The sequence below is a fragment of the Nymphalis io genome, chromosome 19 (genome assembly GCF_905147045.1).
Source record: "Nymphalis io chromosome 19, ilAglIoxx1.1, whole genome shotgun sequence".
In the NCBI taxonomy this organism is placed as follows: domain Eukaryota; kingdom Metazoa; phylum Arthropoda; class Insecta; order Lepidoptera; family Nymphalidae; genus Nymphalis; species Nymphalis io.
In genome coordinates, this window is record NC_065906.1 from 6787516 (window position 1) to 6807775 (window position 20260).

Here is a 20260-nt window from a genome sequence, read left to right on the forward strand (position 1 = left end):
ACTTGAAAGTTTGTATGTCATATCTAAACAGTAATAATAAAAATAGGACATTATAAAGACCACCAATAACCTTTTGATTCGTAAATTAAAATCAATAGTATTCGATTACAAGATGAGATTGACATCTCAGTGTACACATAATTATATGAATGAAATGTTATAGATTTAGCCGTCAAAAGCAATAAAAACTTTCCACGAATGATTTTATTGATATTGTTTCGGAGAAAGCATAAATACTGCTAGGTTTCATTAAAAGAGTACTTCGTAATACTAATAACACAGAAAAGATAAACTCAGTCTATTTCAATTATGACTGCTTGATGCTTCACTCACTGCTGTAGATTGGGAAAACCAATTTAAAAGTTGCACTTCAGTTAATACTATGGTAGAAAATTTTTACGCTTTAATTAGGAATATTTTCAGAGACCACATTCCATTAAAAAAGATTTGTAATAAGAAATATCCTTCGTGGTACTCACGCGAACTTAAACAACTTTTTAAGAAATGGCTCTAGGAGCGACGGCATAGCTCCTATTTTTATCAAAAGATGTGCTAAAGCTCTAGTTTTCCCTCCACAGCTCATTTTTAAACGTTCACTACAAGAAGGAATTTTCCCTGATTCTTGGAAAGAAGCTCTTGTAGTACCCATGTTTAAATTGAGGGATAGGCATTTGGTGGTCAACTACAGGCCTATCTCTATACTCGTGATATTTGGTAAAATTCTCGAAAAATTGGTAACCGCACGTCTAACATGGTATCTCAAGCAACACATTACCGATCATCAACACGGCTATATCAAAACAAGATCTACAACCACCAACCTAATATCATTTACTTCAGCTTTAACCGAATTTGTTGACAAACGAGTACCCGTCGACGCAGTCTATACAGACTTTAGCAAAGCATTCGACAAAGTTGACCACGACTTGCTCATAAAAAAATTGACCCTATTTGGCATTTCTGGCTCTCTTCTCAATTGGTTTAATTCTTATTTAAGTAACAGATATTCAAAAGTAGTAGTATGTGGATTTCAATCAAAACCGTTTACAGCAACATCAGGTGTACCACAAGGGTCTCAACTCGGTCCACTTCTTTTAAATGTTTTTAAAAAAGACGTCACACACTGTTTTAAGCACTCTAATATTTACTTATTTGCAGATGATTTAAAAAGAATGAATGATATACAAACTTAATTGACGCTCAAAAACTACAAGCAGATTCAGATAGGCTCTCACTTTGGTGTAAAGCAAATAAGATGGTACTTAATATTAATAAATGCTACTACATACAATTTAGCCGAAATAAGACTATAACACTTATCACTTATCACATTGACGGACAAAACATAACTTGTGTTGACAATGTTCGTGACTTAGGTGTCATAATGGACCGTCGGCTAAAATTTGATAACCATATAAAGAACGTTTCATCTAAGGGTTTCAAATTGCTTGGCTAAGGAATTTCAAAGATTTAAAAAAATGCTCTACAAAAATTAAACTTTTTAACAACATTGTCCGGCCAATCCTGGAATACAATTGCATTTTGTGGAACCCGTACTATGATGTGTATGTGAGGATGTTGAAGAAGATCCAAAAAATATTTCTTTATCATCTAGCACACCGCGATAGCTTATCTAGGGTAATTGGAGGCTATGAAGATAGATTGAATCAGTACCAAATGTTCTCACTCGCTTGTTGTAGAAAGATACACGATCTTGTTTTCCTTCATAAGCTATTTAGTAGTAGCATTGACTGCTTCGATTTAATTTCATCTTTAACTGCTCATACTCCGTCTCGTTTACCCCGACTTAGTGTCTACAACTTTTTTCAAATACCCACATTTAAAACCAACCTCGGACACAATTCTGGTATACCTCGAATATCAAGACAATACAATGAACTCACAAAAAGCAACTGATATTGCAATTAATCTAAGTACAAATAAAAAAATCTTAAGAAATATTTAAAATAAAGTTCATATGTTCATTCATTCATATTATTCATTGTATTTTTCAGTATTTTTTTAATATCTTTAGTATTTTTATTGTATTACTTTTGTTTTTAGCTTTTCAAATTTTATTCCTAAATTTTAGTCCTTTAAGTCATATCATTTTAAATTTGTAAAGTTCTTAATTTTAATTTTACTATTTTGTATATTAGCTGTTACTTAGTTGTATGTGATGGATGCTGTAGTTTCCTGTAACTGAGGTAGCACATAGATTTATAACTCGCATTATGTATTAAAGCTTGTCATGGGTATTCTTTGTTGGAGAACCTAATAAAAATTTTTTAACCATATTACGTTCGAAAAATATGATCACCCTACTATAACATGCACTCTCAAAGAATTGAATCAATTCAAAGAGTTTATTGGATATATATCTAGCATTAAAATAATTTAAAAATGTCTCCAGTTAGGAAGGAACTTACACAAATTAGCAGCTTAGGAGAGAAAAGCGGGAATATGGTGATCTTGAATAAAATTTCTATTCAATAAGTATTAAAAAAATAAAACAACACAATTAATTAACACAAGTTTTTATTGTGTATATTTATGGTACATCTTTGACCAACATACATTATTACAGCCTTTCGTGTAATTAATATCAACCATAATAATTCTACTCGGCACAAATATTTTGCATAATGTAGACACAATTAGGCTCTATTGATCTTGAGTTTCTTTTTGTTGTATGTTGCCCGCAGAACTTATGCATTTTGAGATAGTCAAATGCATCAAGGTAGTAGTTAGGTAAGTTTAAGTATAAAATTTCTAGAGTAATTAAAGTGAGTTACAAATTTATTAATGTATAGGTTCTGGTTGTTGTGTAAGTAGAAGTCCAAATCTCTTTTTGATTATAATCCTCTGTCGAGAATATTTATCTTCCGGGGAGAATCGAGCTAAAATGTCAAAAAGAAATGAATTATTATAACCAAAAAAGATACCTTATATTTATTTAAGTTCAATTAATTTAATCTATTGCTAAGTTTTTTAATATTTCTACCTGGGTGTGCTGACAATGTAGGCTTTCCAGATGGATCTATAGTCTGCAATTTCAGAATAAAAACATTAATTAATGCCATGTAAATGATATCACAAAGCATGCGACAACATTGTATAGGTTATAAAAATATATAAATACGCACCGCTAGTGTGTATTGTCGGTCACCATTTTCATTCATAAAATACCTTAGATACATTTTGCAAGTAATTTAAAAATAAGAAATAATTATGAGTGAAAATATTTCGCAAGTAAACAATTAAAACTCGCAATTATTTAATGTTGTTTCAATTGTCATTCGCAACACAAATGAATATTATGAATATGACAAATTGACAAGTTTTGAAGTTTGTAAACCATTCCAGGGCTACCATTTTTAAGAAACCATAAATATTTGTGGTTGTATACACTATAGCCTCGGTATTATTTAAGAAAATAGATATATTTTGTGGGTAGTGCATACAGTATTAAACTTATTACTAATGATAAATAAAATCAATAAAAAAATATATTAATTAGAATACAAACTATTGATTACACTTTTTTTAAGATTACCGAAATATTTACAAAACATAAATATATTAATAGTGCATGTAAGCTACAAACTTACAACTAAGTATGTTATGGTATTGATAGTCTATGTTTACTACTGAATAATATAAATATTTACGACTACATACTTGATACTACATGTATAATTTTATATAGGTATTTTTATTTTATATAAAGAAAATAAACTCGGTACCTAATGTATTTCCTATAAAGTATGGGTTTTATTTTTATTACGTGCATTGTTTTTAAGACTGATGCAAATGTTTAACTAAATACCTAAATAGTCATTATTTAGTTTACTGTTATAATTTTAAATTGATAAACAAAATTTGGCTTTTGTTCAGATATATAGTTGATCAACATATACAAATGGCAAATCTTCCTCCACGTAAGAAATCTGCTTCTTGTAAAATATCTAAACAAGATGCCAATCCTCTTCAAATACTATTGCAAATGGGATTTCCGAAAAAACGAGCGTAAGTTTTTCTTAAATTTTATACTTAATTTTTTCCATAATTTTATAACTTAGTATAATACAATTATAAATTATAAAATAAAACTGGATTGTTACTAGTTGCAAATATAAAGATTTTATACAGAAATAAATGTAAACGACTTTGTTTGAAATAAATGATCTGATTTGTAGCTTGAAAGCTTTGGCCGCAACCGGAAATCGTAGTGTTCAGTTAGCGTCTGACTGGCTTCTCACTCATGTTAATGACGCCTATATTGACGCTGACGAGCCTCGAGAGTTCATATTATATGCAATTCCAACTGGCCCTTTGTTCACCCAGCTTCATGACTTTTGGGAAAAATCTAAGCAAACTGGATGGAATGGAGCACACAACTTTCCACCCCATATTACACTCGTACCATCTTTTAAGGTATAATTGAACCATATTACAATAAGAATTCTAAGTTTAAAAAGTATTAAGGATGAGAGGTACCTGTATCACAGTATATAAATACTAGTAACATCTTTTAAGGTATAATTGAACCATATTACAATAAGAATTCTAAGTTTAAAAAGTATTAAGGATGAGAGGTACCAGTATCACAGTATATAAATACTACCTCGTAGGATCTAGCCCGTCTCATGTTCCACAACAAAAACTATCATATCTGTTGATTTATTGTGTACAAATCTATCTGTCTAAAAATGTATAACTATCAACACTTTCTCAAGTGGTGAGAATGGTATTTGAACATAGTAGCAGTAACAAAAAATATTTTACTTTTGTTTTACCAAATGAAAATTATATGAATATATATTTAATAAACAATAAAAAATTGGTACACATATTTGTTTGATGATTTGAGGATCATCAAACAAATCTAGTCTTAATAAGTAAAACCAAGTACAAAATCCAAATAACTAGACTTTATTGGATCATTGATACTATCTTATTTAATTATAATGGCCAAGTACTAGCAAAATGAATAGTAATTTTGTTATATATAACAAAAAATAGTAAAGTAACATCATAGCTATAATTAGTTATTCATTTAAGTACTTAATACAGTGTTCTTCTAACAGGCTGCAGATGATATATCTCTACAGTTAGGGAAAGCAGTCAAGCAGGTTATAGAGACCGTAGGAAAACCACCAGTCTGCCCAATAAAATTAGAACCCTATATTTCACCCAACTTTATGGGTCTATTCATATCCGAAGAGCATGAAGATTATTTAAAAAAGATTTCATTACAATACGCCAAGCAATTATCAGCTATCTGTAAGTATTTACTAATTTATTTTTTTATTATAAAATCAATTTTTTTTTGGGTATATAGATTTCAAATTATTATTCTATTATTTAACATATTAGGTGAAAGTAACAAAATAAAACAATCTAGTTGAAAATTTTCTGTAAACATTATAAATAAGAACCACTTTTTGAATTTGTATAGTTGAATGGTGGCACTTATTTTTAGCGACTTAAATAACTTATAATATCTATCTAATTTTCTATACAGTGGGTGTTAAGGTGGATACTAATGAGCTATTGAAAAATTTTATAAATCCTGAAGATCTTTCTAAGAAATGTAAGATAAGTTCTATCACAACAAGTTCAAAATGATTTTTTTTTATGGCATCCAATTTATGTTTTTGAATAAAAGTAATTTATTTATAGCCTGGCTTAAATATGATGAGGATATGCTTGATTTTTTTTAATCTGAAGTATATAAGGTAATCTTGTTTTTCTATATGTGTTTATATCACATTTATATATAAACATAATTATAATATACAGTACAATTAAACTATTATTATGCAATTTAAATTATGCTTTATGCATGACTCACGTATTAACATTAGCATAAAAAAGGCTTTATTATCATTTTTATTCTATATACTATATATCTTATTATGTAATCTTGAGTTTGATTGTATGTAAAATGACTGTATTTAATATTATACATATTTTTGATTTGTTTATTCAGTGCCAAATGTTGAGGCGCAGGACAAGTCTCTCCACATAACATTGGCTTACCATTTCGATGTGAATGCTTACGATGCTCTTAAGGCCCTTGTTGACAAGCTTGATCTGAGTCAAATGCAGACTCCAGCTTGGGAGCTCCGACTTTACTCGAGGGATCCAAGATTTACTAACCACCAGGTTTGCTGCTTTCTTTAATTTTAATTTAGTAGTCGATGTTCTTGTATGTGTTTTGACAAGGATCGTTAGGGATTTATTACACTAGCGATTTGCGAGCACATTTATAGTGACGCCGTTGAAACCATTTGGACAAACAGCAACAGGTAAAAAAATAAATAAAAAAGGACGCTGCGTATTCGGAGTGAGTTAGCCGCAAATAGAGCTATGGACGTCATTTTGTCGACGCCATCAACGATACCAGTGTGAGCTTTCATTTCAGCTGTTTCCCTTCGCTGTAAACTCGCGCGCAAATCGCCTATGTGATAATAGTCATATACCATCCTGGGTATTGATGTAAAAAAAAAGTATATAGAATAGTCTATTCCAAGATATTATATCCTATGATCTTAATAATGTCAAGTGCTAGATCGGACAGTACATTAAAAACGATACTAAAATTTTGGGAAAAATCCGTGACCACATGTTACCAAGTTAAGGTTTTAAAAACATAACTTTTACCTAAGGATGTATGGAATATAAATATATATTAAAATAATATAACATAAGTAAATTACGGTCGTAACATAAATAAATACGTCGCAGTCACAAACATGGACATGATATGGACAGAAATGCGTCTGTTATTCCTTACTCCTTATGTACCAATAAAAACTAACGTAAAGCTTGTAAACGTTCTTCTGCGCTGCTCCAATGCGTTTTGGTGGTTACACATGACATACGACATATGTAGCTTTTTTCACGATCTTTTCCTTCACCGTCGAACATGAAATTAATTATGAATGCAAATTAAGTATATGAAAATACAATAGTGCTTGCCCGAGCTTGACCCACAACCTTCGGTTAAGATTCACGCGTTCTTGCCATTCGGTCATCTCGACTTTAGTATAAAAACTAAATATATTTATGAAGGTCTATCTATGAATTTTTGTAACACTGTATGCTTAGATTTTTTATTAGTTCGTAACTTTCTCATGTAAGTGAATTTCTGTAATTCTTTATGAGAAATAAATTCTTTAAACTTAAATTTAAGGTCTATCTAATATAGAGTTATTTTGAATCATCTTTTTAAGTAATGAATGTAACTCCCGCCCGCGGGTTCGTCCGCGTGTGAAAATATGTCTATTTCTGTACTCCTGACAATGTGTATGTAAAATTTCATGATGATAGGTTGAGCAGTTAACGTGTAATAAAAAAAACTCACACATATAGAATATTAGTATGTCGGATTTTTTTCATATTCTGAACCTAAATCGATCCTTGTCGAGGCAAATTTCCTCTGTCGTTATTTGGTAGCAACGGTTATTATTTGGTAATTATTAGTGACTTCCTTGGTTATTACTAAGGGGTAACCTTTAGACGTAATACAATCTTGAAAGGTGCAAAGAATTTCTTTCTGATTTAGTGACGATATTCCGGTTTGCAAGCTGAATTTCACTATCCCAAAAAAACGAAGCTGTTTCATCACATGATGGAATAAACTCACATTCCCTTGGTTTTGAAAGCCCTGGGTAGGTCCACCACCATGGGAGGTGGTCTCTTAAGCATACAGCAATACTTATTATTGTTATGTTTCGGCTTGAAACTTGAATGAGTCAGTGAAACTACAGGCACAAGGGTCATAACATCTTAGTTCCCAAGTTCGGTGGCGTTTTGACGTTGAAACGAATGGTTAATATTTATTGCCAAACCAATGAAGCCAATGTATATGAGTGGTGGTGTCGATTTACCATTAAGCAGTATATTAGCCACTCCGCCACGCTTGAAAAAAAAAACCTAGTTAAAATGTATTTAGTTCAATTTGCGCATTTTAAACAAATGTTTACAGTGTATATGTATAATGTTGTTTAATAATGAGCAGGAATGTTATTCTGCACTATCCTCAGCTATATTTTTTCGCCGCTAGTAATAGCAATTATCTAGAAACAATATGAATATCGTTCATATTTATAATATTTCACGCACTTTTATTTAATGTCGATTTCTTATCTTATTTTCGTGACAACGCTACTTTTATGCGCCCGTTATAAATTTGTAGACATTAAAACGTAAACTGACGGACGAATTTTACGTCAATTTATTAAAGACATTTATGTTTTGTCGAATCATGTCCGACGTCGCCTATATACATTATAATGATTACATAACCAAACGTTGATAGGGATGGGTTCGATTCATTTTATCAATTATATTAAAAAAATAACTCAGTCATAATGAAATTGCGTTCTGACAATAAATCTTTCTACTATCATGTTTGAAACCTGTTTTTTTTTGTGTAGGTAGAACGAAATTATTTAAAAAAAAAATTCTCGATGAGCTGAGGTAATTAACTTTTTTTTTCTGAACTGACTTGTTGCTGTTGGCTCAAATGGCCTCGACAGCGTCACCGGGCGGGAACATCTCTCAAACAATCCTTTCCTACATAGTCTAATAATTTATACATATGTGATGATACTTGTGTGGAACTTTAAGATATAGGTGTCGTTCGTGTTTTAATGATATGTAGAATTACATTGTGATAACTAACAATGCTCATATATATCGTTGATGATGTAAACTTGTTCGTTTGCCAGGTATATAAAGTTACCCAAAGCTACGTGCCAGAGGCCAGTGACGAATTGGAGTTGGTGCTCGGCGATTACATTTACATCGAAGAGAAGCAGTTTGATACATCGCTCGACGGCTGGGTGTATGGTACATCTTGGCTCACAGGTAAATATAATAATGTAAAATTAGTTCTTGTTTATATGTAACGAATTCTAACTTATCGTATCGAAACGCACAATAACGCTATTAAAATTATCGAGTTTCCTCGCAAAACATTTCTGTGTGTATTTGTGGATTCGTCGCATGTGTGGCGTCGAATTGACGTTGTCGTTTGTCGCGTCTCGCTTCGAACTTTTGAAGTTTCGTGTCAGCGATGAGAACTGCAGTGAGATGTTTACGAGTTACGATTTCTGGTGTCAAAGGTTGGTTTTTGCATACATTCATATATTCATAATTAATTGTTGTTGTATGATGTATAGTTCGTTATCGGAATTATATTAGCGGCTTTACTCATTCGCGATAACAGTGGAGCTGATAGTGTGTGTGATGTAATACATTAATTTATTTACAATATGGTTTACTTTATTTTAAACAGTTTTACTTTATACATAATACACGTTTGCTGTATTCATTTGTAAATTTAAAAAAGAAGTTACATACAGCAATGTTGATTTAATCTCTCGATAGTCAGGTCGATTATATTAAAAGAATTTTTTAATTATTTATAGGTAACTGTGGTAAATTAATGTTTATGTATATTTATGATATGTGATAAAACCCAACTAAGAAGGTTATAATCTTACCCAGTAAAACATATCTTAAGCGAGAAAGGAAAAAAAAACGAGGAAACTGCGTAACTATTTCCTGCCCTGGCATCTTTATGAGAAATAAATTCTTTAAACTTAAATTTAAGGTCTATCTAATATAGAGTTACCTATGGTATTTATGTGTGTAGATGTTTTTCCAAAAGTATGCCATATTGCTGACAAAGGTTACCTTATTAATAAATATTAGGTATAATAATAAATAAATTCTATGCTACTAAAAGTAATCCCTTATTTTAGTTCGACAGATACATTTTGATTAATTTAATTATAAATTAAGCCTTGTCATAATTATTACAAAACTTTTTGTATAATATAATTATACAAGAAGGTCGTTGCTATCAACTGTATAATGATGTGTGCAGGGTAGTCGTCAACCGCGGGTTTTTAGGCATCATATCTCACTTCCAGGTAGTAAAACGATTGAAAAAATATAATGAACTAATTCAATTTTATTATTTTGAGAATATAAGTCGATAACGCAATACAATATATCTTTGCACATCAATTCAAAAGTTAGCGGTTATTCGTTTTTTGTTTTGTTTGCCATTGATTTAATATCGAAAAAAAAAAACTAAATAATATGAACAGAAGTATAAAAATATAGAAATATAAAACAAGCACCTTATTAGTTTGTGGAATTAATCAATGTTTGCGAAGGCACCGACCACCATGATAGGGGTTCTTTTTAATTTAGAGGTCAGGATTCCTAATAATGTAATACTTACATTTACTGGTGGTAGAGCTTTGTGCAAGCTCGTCTGGATAGGAACCACTTACTCATCAGATATTCTACCGCAAAACAGCAGTACTTGGTATTGTTGTGTTCCGGTTTGAAGGGTGAGTGAGCTAGTGTAATTACAGGCACAAGGGACATAAAATCTTAGTTCCCAAGGTTGGTGGCGCATTGGTGATGTAAGCGATGGTTAACATTTCTTACAATGCCAATGTCTATGGGCGTTGGTGACCACTTACCATCAGGTGGCCCATATGCTTGTCCGCCTTCCTATGTATAAAAAAATTAAAAAAAAAAAACAAAGATTTATTATTATGCGCGTTTGTTTGCTCCGCGCAGGCGTGAGCGGACACCTGCCCGCCGTGTGCGCGCGCCGCACGCCCGACTCGGACGCGTGGACGCTGCATCGCGCTATTTCCTTGGCGACCGGCAGCGGTGAGCTTAAACACTTCTATGACATATATATATATGTGCGGGCAGGAAGCCTGCATGTGTCGCATGAAAAGCTGTCCATGTGTTGTCACAAGCTGTGGTGAATACACATGGAGTCTCGTGGTCGAATAAGCTCCAACCCTTCAAAAGAAGAGGACGCTTTAGTGCCACTTTTCCTTTAATATCAAGCTTATGTATACATAAATATGTTTAATTTAACTATGTAAGTAATCGAAATGAAATGAATTCGTTTGTCGAATTGTTTACCAGTCCTGATTGTTTATACAACCGCATTAGACTTAGTGTTTATTTCGAATCGATACACAAACATAGGAGACGTATTTACATTAAAGACGAATTATATATAAAGTTTTAATCACTATTAGAAACAATTTTAGTCTCATCTTGTTATATTGTTCATTTAGCTTTAAACATTACCTAAAATGTTTAAAATTTAAATATTGTTAATAATTGTTGTAATGTAATAGGCGGTGATAAATCTGAGTCGGACTCTAATACTGACGTGGAGATGGCGACGAGTTACCCGCACGAGGACGCCGAAAAGCTCGCCTTGGATAAGTCTGAAGAGGTTTATAAGACTTGGGAGACTTATTGGAAAGCAGCAACTCTTAATGAAACGGAGAATATCTTACAAATGACACAAGGTGAGGCGGATCAGGTTAGCATTTGAAGTCACCAATGAAATATCAAATATAATTGATAATTAACTTTAGATACAGTTTAACGTGTAATTGTATAAATTATTTCCATTGAGCGATAATTTCTTTGTTATCAAAATGTATTCACATTTAATTGAGTTTAAATGCAATCAATAAATTGTGTTTTTTTTAGGTTCTTCCGATAAAGATGCAAACAATGCATCCAATGAAGAAAATTGCGACACATATGTCAGCAAGGTAATTGTTAGATTTTATTACATTTGTTTTACTTTTTAAACGATTTTGTATCAATCTATTATTAAAATAATATACAGTAACAGCCTGTTAATGTCCCACTGCTGGACTAAGGCCTCCTCTCCATTTTTGAGAAGGTTTGGAGCTTATTCTACCACGCTGCTCCAATACGGGTTGGTAGAATACAGATGTGACATAATTTCAATGAAATTAGACACATGCAGGTTTCCTTCACCGTCAAGCACGAGATGAATTATAAAACACAAATTAAGCACATGAATATTCAGTGGTGCTTGCCCGGGTTTGAGCCCACGATCATCGGTTAAGATTCACGCGTTCTAACCAATAGCCATCTCGGCTATATAATGAAATAATATTTTATTCATTTAAATAATTCATTTAAATAATTTTAGCTTATGAATTGACTTGTGTATTATAAAAAAGCTTAATTTTGCATGTTTATATGAAAAATAATTTGATAAGAAAATAAAATTCTACAGCAAAAATATTTACAAATTTTTAGAACGAAGTAAAGCAGACGCATGAGAGCGCGGACACGGAGCGTCGCTGGCTGTTCGCTCTTCGACACGGGGAGCGCATCGACCTCACGTACGGCTCGTGGGTGCCGTACTGCTTCGACGAAAACGGCACTTACACCCGCAAGGATCTCAATATGCCCGTAACGTTGCCGGATAGGTGAGTGCACTGCGCACTGCCTTGCTTTATGGTCTAACTTATGGGCCTATGGGAGATTATGTTGTTAACATTATTAAACAGGTAGTATATTAATTATATAATTTTGATATTTTTGTCAACAGTTTTTTATATTTGTATTTAGAAAACACAAGTAGTACTCTTGTGATAGACATCTGCTTTAGGTAATATAAAGTATAGAGTAGTCTTTGATACGCCACCGACATAGGGACTTATGACGTTTTGTACCTAAGGCTGGAAGTATTCATAGTTCGAAACGGTACACGGCAATATCGTGTCGGCGAAACTATAACAAAGGTGTCGTATCTAGACGGGTGCGCTTGTGCTCAGCTACTTCGATAATTTATTAGATGAATGTGACAGATGGAACAATTCTCGGTGCGGTGCAGGGCGGGCGGCGCGCAGTCGTACCAGCGGGACACGCCGCTGACGCGCGTGGGCGAGCTGCAGGCGCGGCTGGTGGGCGAGGGGCTGCGCGCGGCCGGCGTGCGCCTGCAGCGCGTGTTCGCGTCCGCCGCGCTGCGCTGCGTGCAGACCGCGCACCACGTGCTGCAGGGTACGCCCCGCCCGCTGCGACGCCCGCCGCTACCTGATCAGTATAACCGAGGAACTGTGTGATGGCAGGTCTGCAAGCCGATCCTTCTGTGAAGATAAGAGTTGAGCCCGGATTGTTCGAGTTTAAGTTGTGGCATATGACGAAGGGATTGGGGCCCTTTATGACGCCGTTGGAGCTGCATAGAGCCGGTTTTAATGTTGACCTCGAGTGAGTAATATATACTCGACTATAAAATTATAATTCATAAAATTATTTCTGTAATTTTTTTTCCAGCTACAAACCGTACGTCGAATTGGATACAAATAGCACGGAAACGATGCAAGAGTTTTACGAACGGAATGCATATGTAATTCAATCTGTTGCTAAGGACAAAGAACTAGAAGGTACTCGTTAATGTAACATAAAGCTTAACAATCCTATTTCTATTCTATACATTAATGAGCAGAATAAAATACAATATATTTAACCATTGTACTTGTTTTACAATATATATAATATTTTTGTTCATCAGGTGACAATATTATGTTCGTCGGTCATGCGACAACGTTGGATATAATGGTGAAAGCGTTAAAACGCCTCAAGGTTGATAAGAAGGAGTTTCCTCCCTACCAGCTGTGCAACTTCCTGATGCGCGTGCCGTACTGCGCGCTGGGCGCCATGCGCGATCGCCCCCTGCAGGTGACGTCACCACCCTGCCCGCCCTCCATCAACTCCAGCTCGGGACGGTTTGACTGGAAGCTGCTTGTGGATGTAGAAAATGAAATTTAATAAAACAACCGATAACCAATTTCGAGACATGCGAGTCCTCTCGGAATTATATCAATTAAAATGTTTATTAATTTGCCATTTATTAATAGTAAAACTAAATTTAATGAAAAAGTGAAAAATATATTATAGTCGTAGTTTTCTTTATTAAGGACAAGCCATATGAAGATAGTGATGAGCTGAATTATTACTTAAACAAAATAAGAAATACGTACAAAAAATTACGAGATAATTAAATAGTTTTCAGCGTTTTAAAATACATATTTAAAAGAATTATGAATAAAAACTGAATATCTGAAGTGTTTAATAATGATTAAAATCTTAAAATTATGTCAAAAAACAGATAAGACTGCTTAAAATGTTATAATTTGTCATATGATTTAGTTTTATAAATCTATTAAATGTTCAGTAAGTTTTTGTTAATTAGTCATGACTTAAGATCTATTAATATGATATATTTTATGATGTTTATAGCTTATGTTGAATTACTCATTCTTTTCTTAATAATTGTTCAACTATAACAAATTTAAATCAACAATAAATATGGGTCAAGTTGATTAAAATTGATGTCTGTTTATTTCCTATGTTGTGGTTAGTTCGCGATGATCGTTTTATAATTTATCGGAGACAGTTTAATTATTAATTCAATTATTTGCTATAATATAAAATGTGCATGTATGTATCTATGTTTATTTTAATTTTATTATTTAATTTAAAAATAGTTGATGTTTTTTTTTATAACTACCTCATTACGAAAGTGTGCTAATTCTGTTGTAAACTATATATTAATTTTGACATGCAAGGCTTGTTATCTCTTTCTATTTGATAGGAACATAAGAAGGAAATGGCAATATATTAAGTCCTGTCGATTTGTCAGTTTCATTAGAAGTAGTGTTCAACAGAATTGGCAATATTGCTTCTTTTATATATAATTTTTAATATAAATGATTGTGAGTACAGTAATAAGTGATGTATATTTATCTTAATAAAATTATTTTTTGTACTGGAATTTATTTTTATTTCCTTACAGTAAAGCACAGTTAAAATTAGTCTAAGGCACTATAATTATCTAAGGCAATATAAAAATTATAGCTATACATATTTTTAATAAATGTATAAAATTTAAAAATTCTAGATTTACGTTCAAATGGAAAAACAATATATGAGTGGACCGTTTTTTTCTTGATTTATTTAACGCAGCAAATACGTGAGGCCCGAAATTAGCTTGTCAGGATTATGGGTTGTAGTGAAATCGATTACCATAACTAGGTTACCACTTATATTTATAGTTCCATTGTAGACTTATGAATAGACTTTTCAAAGTAGTGCTAATTATATTATACGCGTTGCTTGTAATTTTGACTTAAAAAATAGTTATTCGGGCTGTGCGACAAGAAGCACTTATGAATCACCTGATGAAAAATAATCAATATGCTTCATTGAAAACATTGGCATTGTAGGAAATATTAATTTTTCCATTCAACAACTACGTGGCGCTTGTGGTCAGAACTAAAATGTCGCTCTTGTGCCTGTTACATTGGCTCGTTCATCATTCAAACCGGATCACAGTGATACAATTATCGATGAGTGGGTGGTGGATACAGAGTGACTTGCACAAAGTCACCCTAAGTGACTCAAAAGTCTGCGTAGTAGACAAGATACGTATAGGAACGCATTTACTGCAAGTAAATATGACAAAAAGTATTAACACATAATAATTTATTTTACTATAATTCGGAACAATAGTTTTTATCAATAATAGCTTAGCAAAATTGGCACTTTCAAGATCATAATTTATATACACATTTATAAATGTTGAACTATTCAAATCGAGATCACTGATTAGTAAAAATACACATAATTAAATAGTTCGAAATCCCTTACATTAATTCGTTTTATTTTCTGATGTCGTATAATTCATTTTTTCAGTTAAAATTTCTTCTACAATTTTTTGAATCATTATTCTATCTTCAAGTTTAATATCCTCGGGTTTTGTCTTATCGTCATAAATTTTTCTGTCTATTAAACGAACTATTACCTCTTCGACTATAGAATCAATATTTACATTTGTGTTATTAGTAGCTTCATGTACTTCAAAAACGCCTTCCGAGGATTCGATTTCTATTTGGACACCCATGGTTGTAGGAGAATCTTGATTAATTTCAACATCAGGTATGTCTCCCCTCCCATCTTCTTCTTTCTCCTCATTAAGTTTATTTGATATGTTAGCAACAGAAAGTTCATCAGCGATATGTTTATGACGTTTCATAAGTTCTTTTAGCTTTTCCTTAGCACTAGCCACTACTTCCTTTCGGGTCTCTGATTTTATTTTTGATATTGCTTTTTTCTTTCTTTCTTGTCTATTATACATTTTCGCTTCTTCTAACGCTTTTTTCATCTTCGTAATTTTCGCCGTTGCTTTTTCAATTTCTTCTTTTGTTACATTATCTTCGTTATCATCATCATTTACTATAATGACTTTTTCGTCTGGAGTTGTATCAACAATTTGAATAACATTTTCCCCTATCCCATCTGTAGTGCTACTTTCAACTTCTAAAATTTGATTATAAGATTCTTCAAGTACTTCCTCACTATAATTAGTATTGTCTGTTTCTTTTTCTTCAACACTCACCTGATCTAACTTGATATCCTCTGTGTATGCTTTTTGCTTGTCCAATCTATAAGCATCATCTCTGAAATTCTTTCTTTCTAAAATAAATATAGCTGGTTTGGTCTTTATTTTGATTGGAGGAAAGAGTTTGTATGTCACTGTTATTTGTGAAAAGGATTCTACACTATCTAGTATAACATGTGTTTGAGAAAATGCCTTAAGATTTGATGAATATTTACTCTTAGCTTCAAAAATAAGATGAGTAAATTCTTGTAACTGATTAACATTTAGTGATTCATTTTTACTGTAAGTCCAGTGGTCATGTAATTGCGTGAATCTAGTTACTCCAGTTTGCGCTGCTAAATTACTAATATGTACATGAACGTAAGGTTCATTTTTTAATAGCTTGTGGAATCTGTAAAGTGGAAAGGCATTTTAGAAATTAATACGTAATTTAAAAACAGAGTTGACATTGACTACTCAATATTTTTTCAAACCTCGTTATCGCAACACCTCCTGGGTAATTTGTCATTGCAACCATAGCTAGTGCTACGGAAAATATGACGTTACAAGCTATAATTACAACTGTCCCCCAGAAAAATAGTTCATAAATTGGAGATTTAGTCCGTCGTATAAATCTGCAATCAATGTTTTAAGATAAGTGTATTAGGCAATAAATTCCCAAATGTTTATTGAGACCGATTTTAATTGAATTATAGGATTTAATAAAAAAACTTTAAAAAATCTAAATTTTATCATAGGCACCGCATTTTAATGTAATTTGCATGCCCTTGTCAGATCATGGCTTTTTCTGTCAAATTTCATTACGATCGGTTCAGTGGTTTAGTCTTGTTGAGGTAACAAGCAGACAGACAGTAGTTCTGAATTTATAATATTAGTCTGACTCCGCTAAATTTATGAAATAAAAACTTACATGTATGAACATACTGCAGCCGAAGATATGTTGAGCAAAGGGAACACGTATATTATGAATCTGAGCTCTTTATGCGGTAGAAAAGAGAATAGCAAGATATAAATTAAGGCTGGAAGTACGATCGGTACGAGACGCCTCTCAAGATATAATCCTATGGGCACCAAGACTATACTGGGGCCAAGTCCACGAGGTAGCGCTGAATAAAAGTACCACAGGAATGGTGCAGTCTGTTTTTATAAATATAAGTAAAAAATTGTAAAACAAATTTCATTATTATTCTGATATTAAAAAAAAAAAAAAAAAATTATTCTGTTACGATAAAAATTCTAATAACTTAAAAAGGATACACCCCAATCAGAGCTCTTATTTAAAATTGTATTAAACCAAAAAACCTCAGCCTCTGGCCATACAAGTCTTCTCCAAAATATTGTATCAACCACTACTGTCAGTGTAATTAAAGTAATTCCAGCTGGGATTACTATTTTAAGTAGCCTGAAAAAAATTATAAATTTAATCACAGCTAACTTCAGACAAATACTCTTTCCTTCCATATCAATCCTCGCTATCTTAATAGTCAATGTGAAATGTGCAAAATGTAAGCAAAAATATCAAATGTAAAATATTTTTTTTTAGGTTTAAAATATACTAAGCCCTATATTGTTTGGGTATTACTTCAATAGTAGTAGTAATAGTATAATCAGATGTGGAATATAAGTATCAACCAACTTTAAAATGAAAATGGCTCAGTATGTCTGGTCAAAACATATGTTTTAAAAAAACATAACATAATAGGGGTAATTTTTGGAAGTAATTATAAATGATTACTTTTGTTTTTGTTAACCTATTAAAAATAATATTTTCTTATACTCTTATTTACCATCAAGGAATTGAAAGTTATAATAACTTACGCAGTAACATCAATCTTCTTAAAGTAAAGGTCTACAATAAGATATAAACCAAACAACATTGCAAGTTCAGAGCGGAATATAATAATTGCAGCACCTGCTGATATTATGAACTGCTTATGTTTTCCAAGTAACCATCCTTCAAGTGCTAAAAGTACTAGAAAATAATTAACACAAAATGAACATCACAAAACTTCCTATATAACAAAATATATATATATCATATAAAGGTCAAATATATATATATATATATATATATATATATATATATATATATATATATATATATATATATATATATATATATATTTGACCTTTATATTGTCATTTTATTATTAATGAATGAATATGGGAAGGGGCCTATAGTTGGCTTTAGTTTAAAACACATTGAAACTTTAATTTCTGTCTCATAAATTATAAAGAAACAAAAAGAACAATATAAATACTTCAAAAATTCATAGCAAAGAAAGCATGTTAATGTGCCCGATGAAAAAAAATCCTATTAATAAAACCATGAAGCAATTTTTTTTTTTATAAAAATGTATCTATAGACAATTTCAATCAAAGAAGAAGTAGAGATAAACAAACCTTAGAGTTACATATTCCATTCCATTTACTAATAGTTCTGCTTTATTATGCACTACACACTTTTCTTGATGAATATATATTTTTTATACAAATTCATAACAAGAGCATTGATTGTTCAAAACCTTCACTAATGATAACTTGTCAATTCAATGTCAAATTTGTTTATTTATCTTTACAACTCCTGTGATTGAAATAAGCTTTATTTAACTACAATTTCCCATTGCTAATATTCTGCTATCCATAACAAAACTGTGTACTAATTATAACTTTTTTCGAACTTATACATTGCATATTGTATTCTTTCAAATGATAAGATTTTTTCCTTTAGTTAATATATTAACTTACCAAGTGGTAATGTCATAATATTAGGTAATGGACGGCTCATATAAAACATAAAATGGTATTGTGTCACACTAACTAAAGTAAACCACCAGGCAAGGGTGTTCCCAAACTGCTTTTTTAAAGCATTTCGAAGTCGGTTCCATGCTGCTATTACTGTCAATGCTAAAGACAGTCTCACTGTAATTAAAACAAAATTGAATTAAAATTAGCCTTGCTTACCAAAAATATATACATTGTAAATAGCCTATATAAAATCAGTTATAGAACTGTATTGCTGACTTACCTACATACTGCATCCAAAATTTATTTATACTAAGTAAATGAAATAAGAAAGCAACAGGTGAACATAATGAAGATATAACAAGTGGTCCAATGAAAGTACGCGGCACTACACCCGGGAACTCATTATGATCGTACTGGAAAAAATAGATTATTATAAAAACACAGACAGTGCGCAACATACGAGTCCAAAATTAGAACTTCTTTTATACCTCTGATAAGTTTAGCCGATGATATAAAATATCATGAAATGCTTGAATATTAAAACTTTCCTCGACTTTTGTGAATGGACATAGTAGCACATGCAAGCTAGTGACAATATAAAGTAGCTCAACCATTTCTTTTTATTTATGAAAACTTTCAAATTCACAACTTAAGTCATATCTTAGATTATTTTCTATTCCCGGAGCTGTCTAATACAATACAAGTCAATTGACTATTCTCTAATGTCAACGGTCATAATATATTGACAGTTTATAATGACAATAACAGGTCATGCTTAAAAACGTAGTTTTATTATAGTTTATTTACAAAAAAATCATTGTTTATTATATTCTACAGCGCCTACAAACAATATGTTTTAAGCTACAATCATTATAAAGTATAGAGCTGTGGTTAATTTATGATATTGTCTAATTATTATTCCAAACGGACAATATTGTTATACATAGAGTATTTTTATTTATGAACGGTTTTGCGTTCAGTTTTTGTTAATATTTAAGTGTGGTTATTTAAAATATTATAAAATTGAAGTTCTTGTCCCATATATATCTTGTGTAAGGTATTTACTTTTTTTCGGTACAATTATATAAATTATTTAAGACATTATATTTATGAAGTATTTTGGGCACCACTGTGTTTGATCAAGTATAACCTTGTAAATATGCCATATTGAAACGCTACTTTGACAACAATCGTCAACAATGGTGGAACGGATTCCGTGAC

At 31.9% G+C, this 20260-nt stretch overlaps 3 protein-coding genes across 6 annotated transcripts; 1 reads left to right on the forward strand and 2 right to left on the reverse strand.

Moving 5' to 3' along the window:
• Positions 1-2521: 2521 nt before the first annotated feature.
• On the reverse strand, positions 2522-3334 carry LOC126776041 (H/ACA ribonucleoprotein complex subunit 3). The gene is made up of 3 exons (XM_050498300.1): positions 3147-3334; positions 3005-3047; positions 2522-2900 (listed from the first exon to the last, which is right to left on the reverse strand). The coding sequence occupies exons 1-3, from the start codon at positions 3198-3200 to the stop codon at positions 2803-2805; spliced, it is 195 nt and encodes a 64-aa protein (XP_050354257.1). The 5' UTR covers positions 3201-3334; the 3' UTR covers positions 2522-2802.
• Positions 3335-3676: 342 nt separating this feature from the next.
• Positions 3677-14665, forward strand: LOC126775954 (ecdysteroid-phosphate phosphatase). 4 transcript variants are annotated; one of them, XM_050498175.1, is made up of 15 exons: positions 3677-3709; positions 3898-4029; positions 4200-4437; positions 5091-5286; positions 5528-5596; positions 5996-6171; positions 8742-8880; positions 10615-10710; positions 11196-11372; positions 11560-11624; positions 12145-12317; positions 12725-12891; positions 12960-13098; positions 13165-13274; positions 13403-14665. In XM_050498175.1, exons 2-15 carry the CDS (start codon positions 3923-3925, stop codon positions 13657-13659), a joined length of 2109 nt encoding a protein of 702 aa, XP_050354132.1. In that variant the 5' UTR covers positions 3677-3709; positions 3898-3922; the 3' UTR covers positions 13660-14665. The 4 variants fall into 4 exon arrangements, with proteins under 4 accessions (XP_050354132.1, XP_050354133.1, XP_050354134.1 ...); XM_050498176.1 differs by lacking the exon at positions 3677-3709 and adding an exon at positions 3747-3765; XM_050498177.1 differs by lacking the exons at positions 3677-3709; positions 5528-5596 and having other exon boundaries at positions 3807-4029.
• A 172-nt stretch (positions 14666-14837) lies between these two features.
• LOC126775950 (dol-P-Man:Man(7)GlcNAc(2)-PP-Dol alpha-1,6-mannosyltransferase) lies at positions 14838-19749 on the reverse strand. The gene is made up of 8 exons (XM_050498167.1): positions 19528-19749; positions 19320-19452; positions 19040-19213; positions 18110-18263; positions 17549-17693; positions 17202-17428; positions 16765-16905; positions 14838-16682 (listed from the first exon to the last, which is right to left on the reverse strand). The coding sequence occupies exons 1-8, from the start codon at positions 19651-19653 to the stop codon at positions 15542-15544; spliced, it is 2241 nt and encodes a 746-aa protein (XP_050354124.1). The 5' UTR covers positions 19654-19749; the 3' UTR covers positions 14838-15541.
• Positions 19750-20260: the final 511 nt, after the last annotated feature.

Excerpts from the sequence above, each read along its gene's own strand:
- LOC126775950 (XM_050498167.1), bottom strand. The coding sequence starts at position 19,653 with ATGGTTGAGCTACTTTATATTGTCACTAGCTTGCATGTGCTACTATGT. Across the intron at positions 19,453-19,527 it reads ATCGGCTAAACTTATCAGAG|TACGATCATAATGAGTTCCC; the intron begins GTATAAAAGAAG and ends TATTTTTTCCAG. Across the intron at positions 19,214-19,319 it reads ATTTTGGATGCAGTATGTAG|TGAGACTGTCTTTAGCATTG; the intron begins GTAAGTCAGCAA and ends TTTTAATTACAG.
- LOC126776041 (XM_050498300.1), bottom strand. The coding sequence starts at position 3,200 with ATGTATCTAAGGTATTTTATGAATGAAAATGGTGACCGACAATACACA. Across the intron at positions 3,048-3,146 it reads ACCGACAATACACACTAGCG|ACTATAGATCCATCTGGAAA; the intron begins GTGCGTATTTAT and ends CTGAAATTGCAG. Across the intron at positions 2,901-3,004 it reads TACATTGTCAGCACACCCAG|CTCGATTCTCCCCGGAAGAT; the intron begins GTAGAAATATTA and ends TTGACATTTTAG.
- LOC126775954 (XM_050498175.1), top strand. The coding sequence starts at position 3,923 with ATGGCAAATCTTCCTCCACGTAAGAAATCTGCTTCTTGTAAAATATCT. Across the intron at positions 4,030-4,199 it reads GGATTTCCGAAAAAACGAGC|CTTGAAAGCTTTGGCCGCAA; the intron begins GTAAGTTTTTCT and ends TCTGATTTGTAG. Across the intron at positions 12,318-12,724 it reads CCCGTAACGTTGCCGGATAG|GGCGGGCGGCGCGCAGTCGT; the intron begins GTGAGTGCACTG and ends GGTGCGGTGCAG.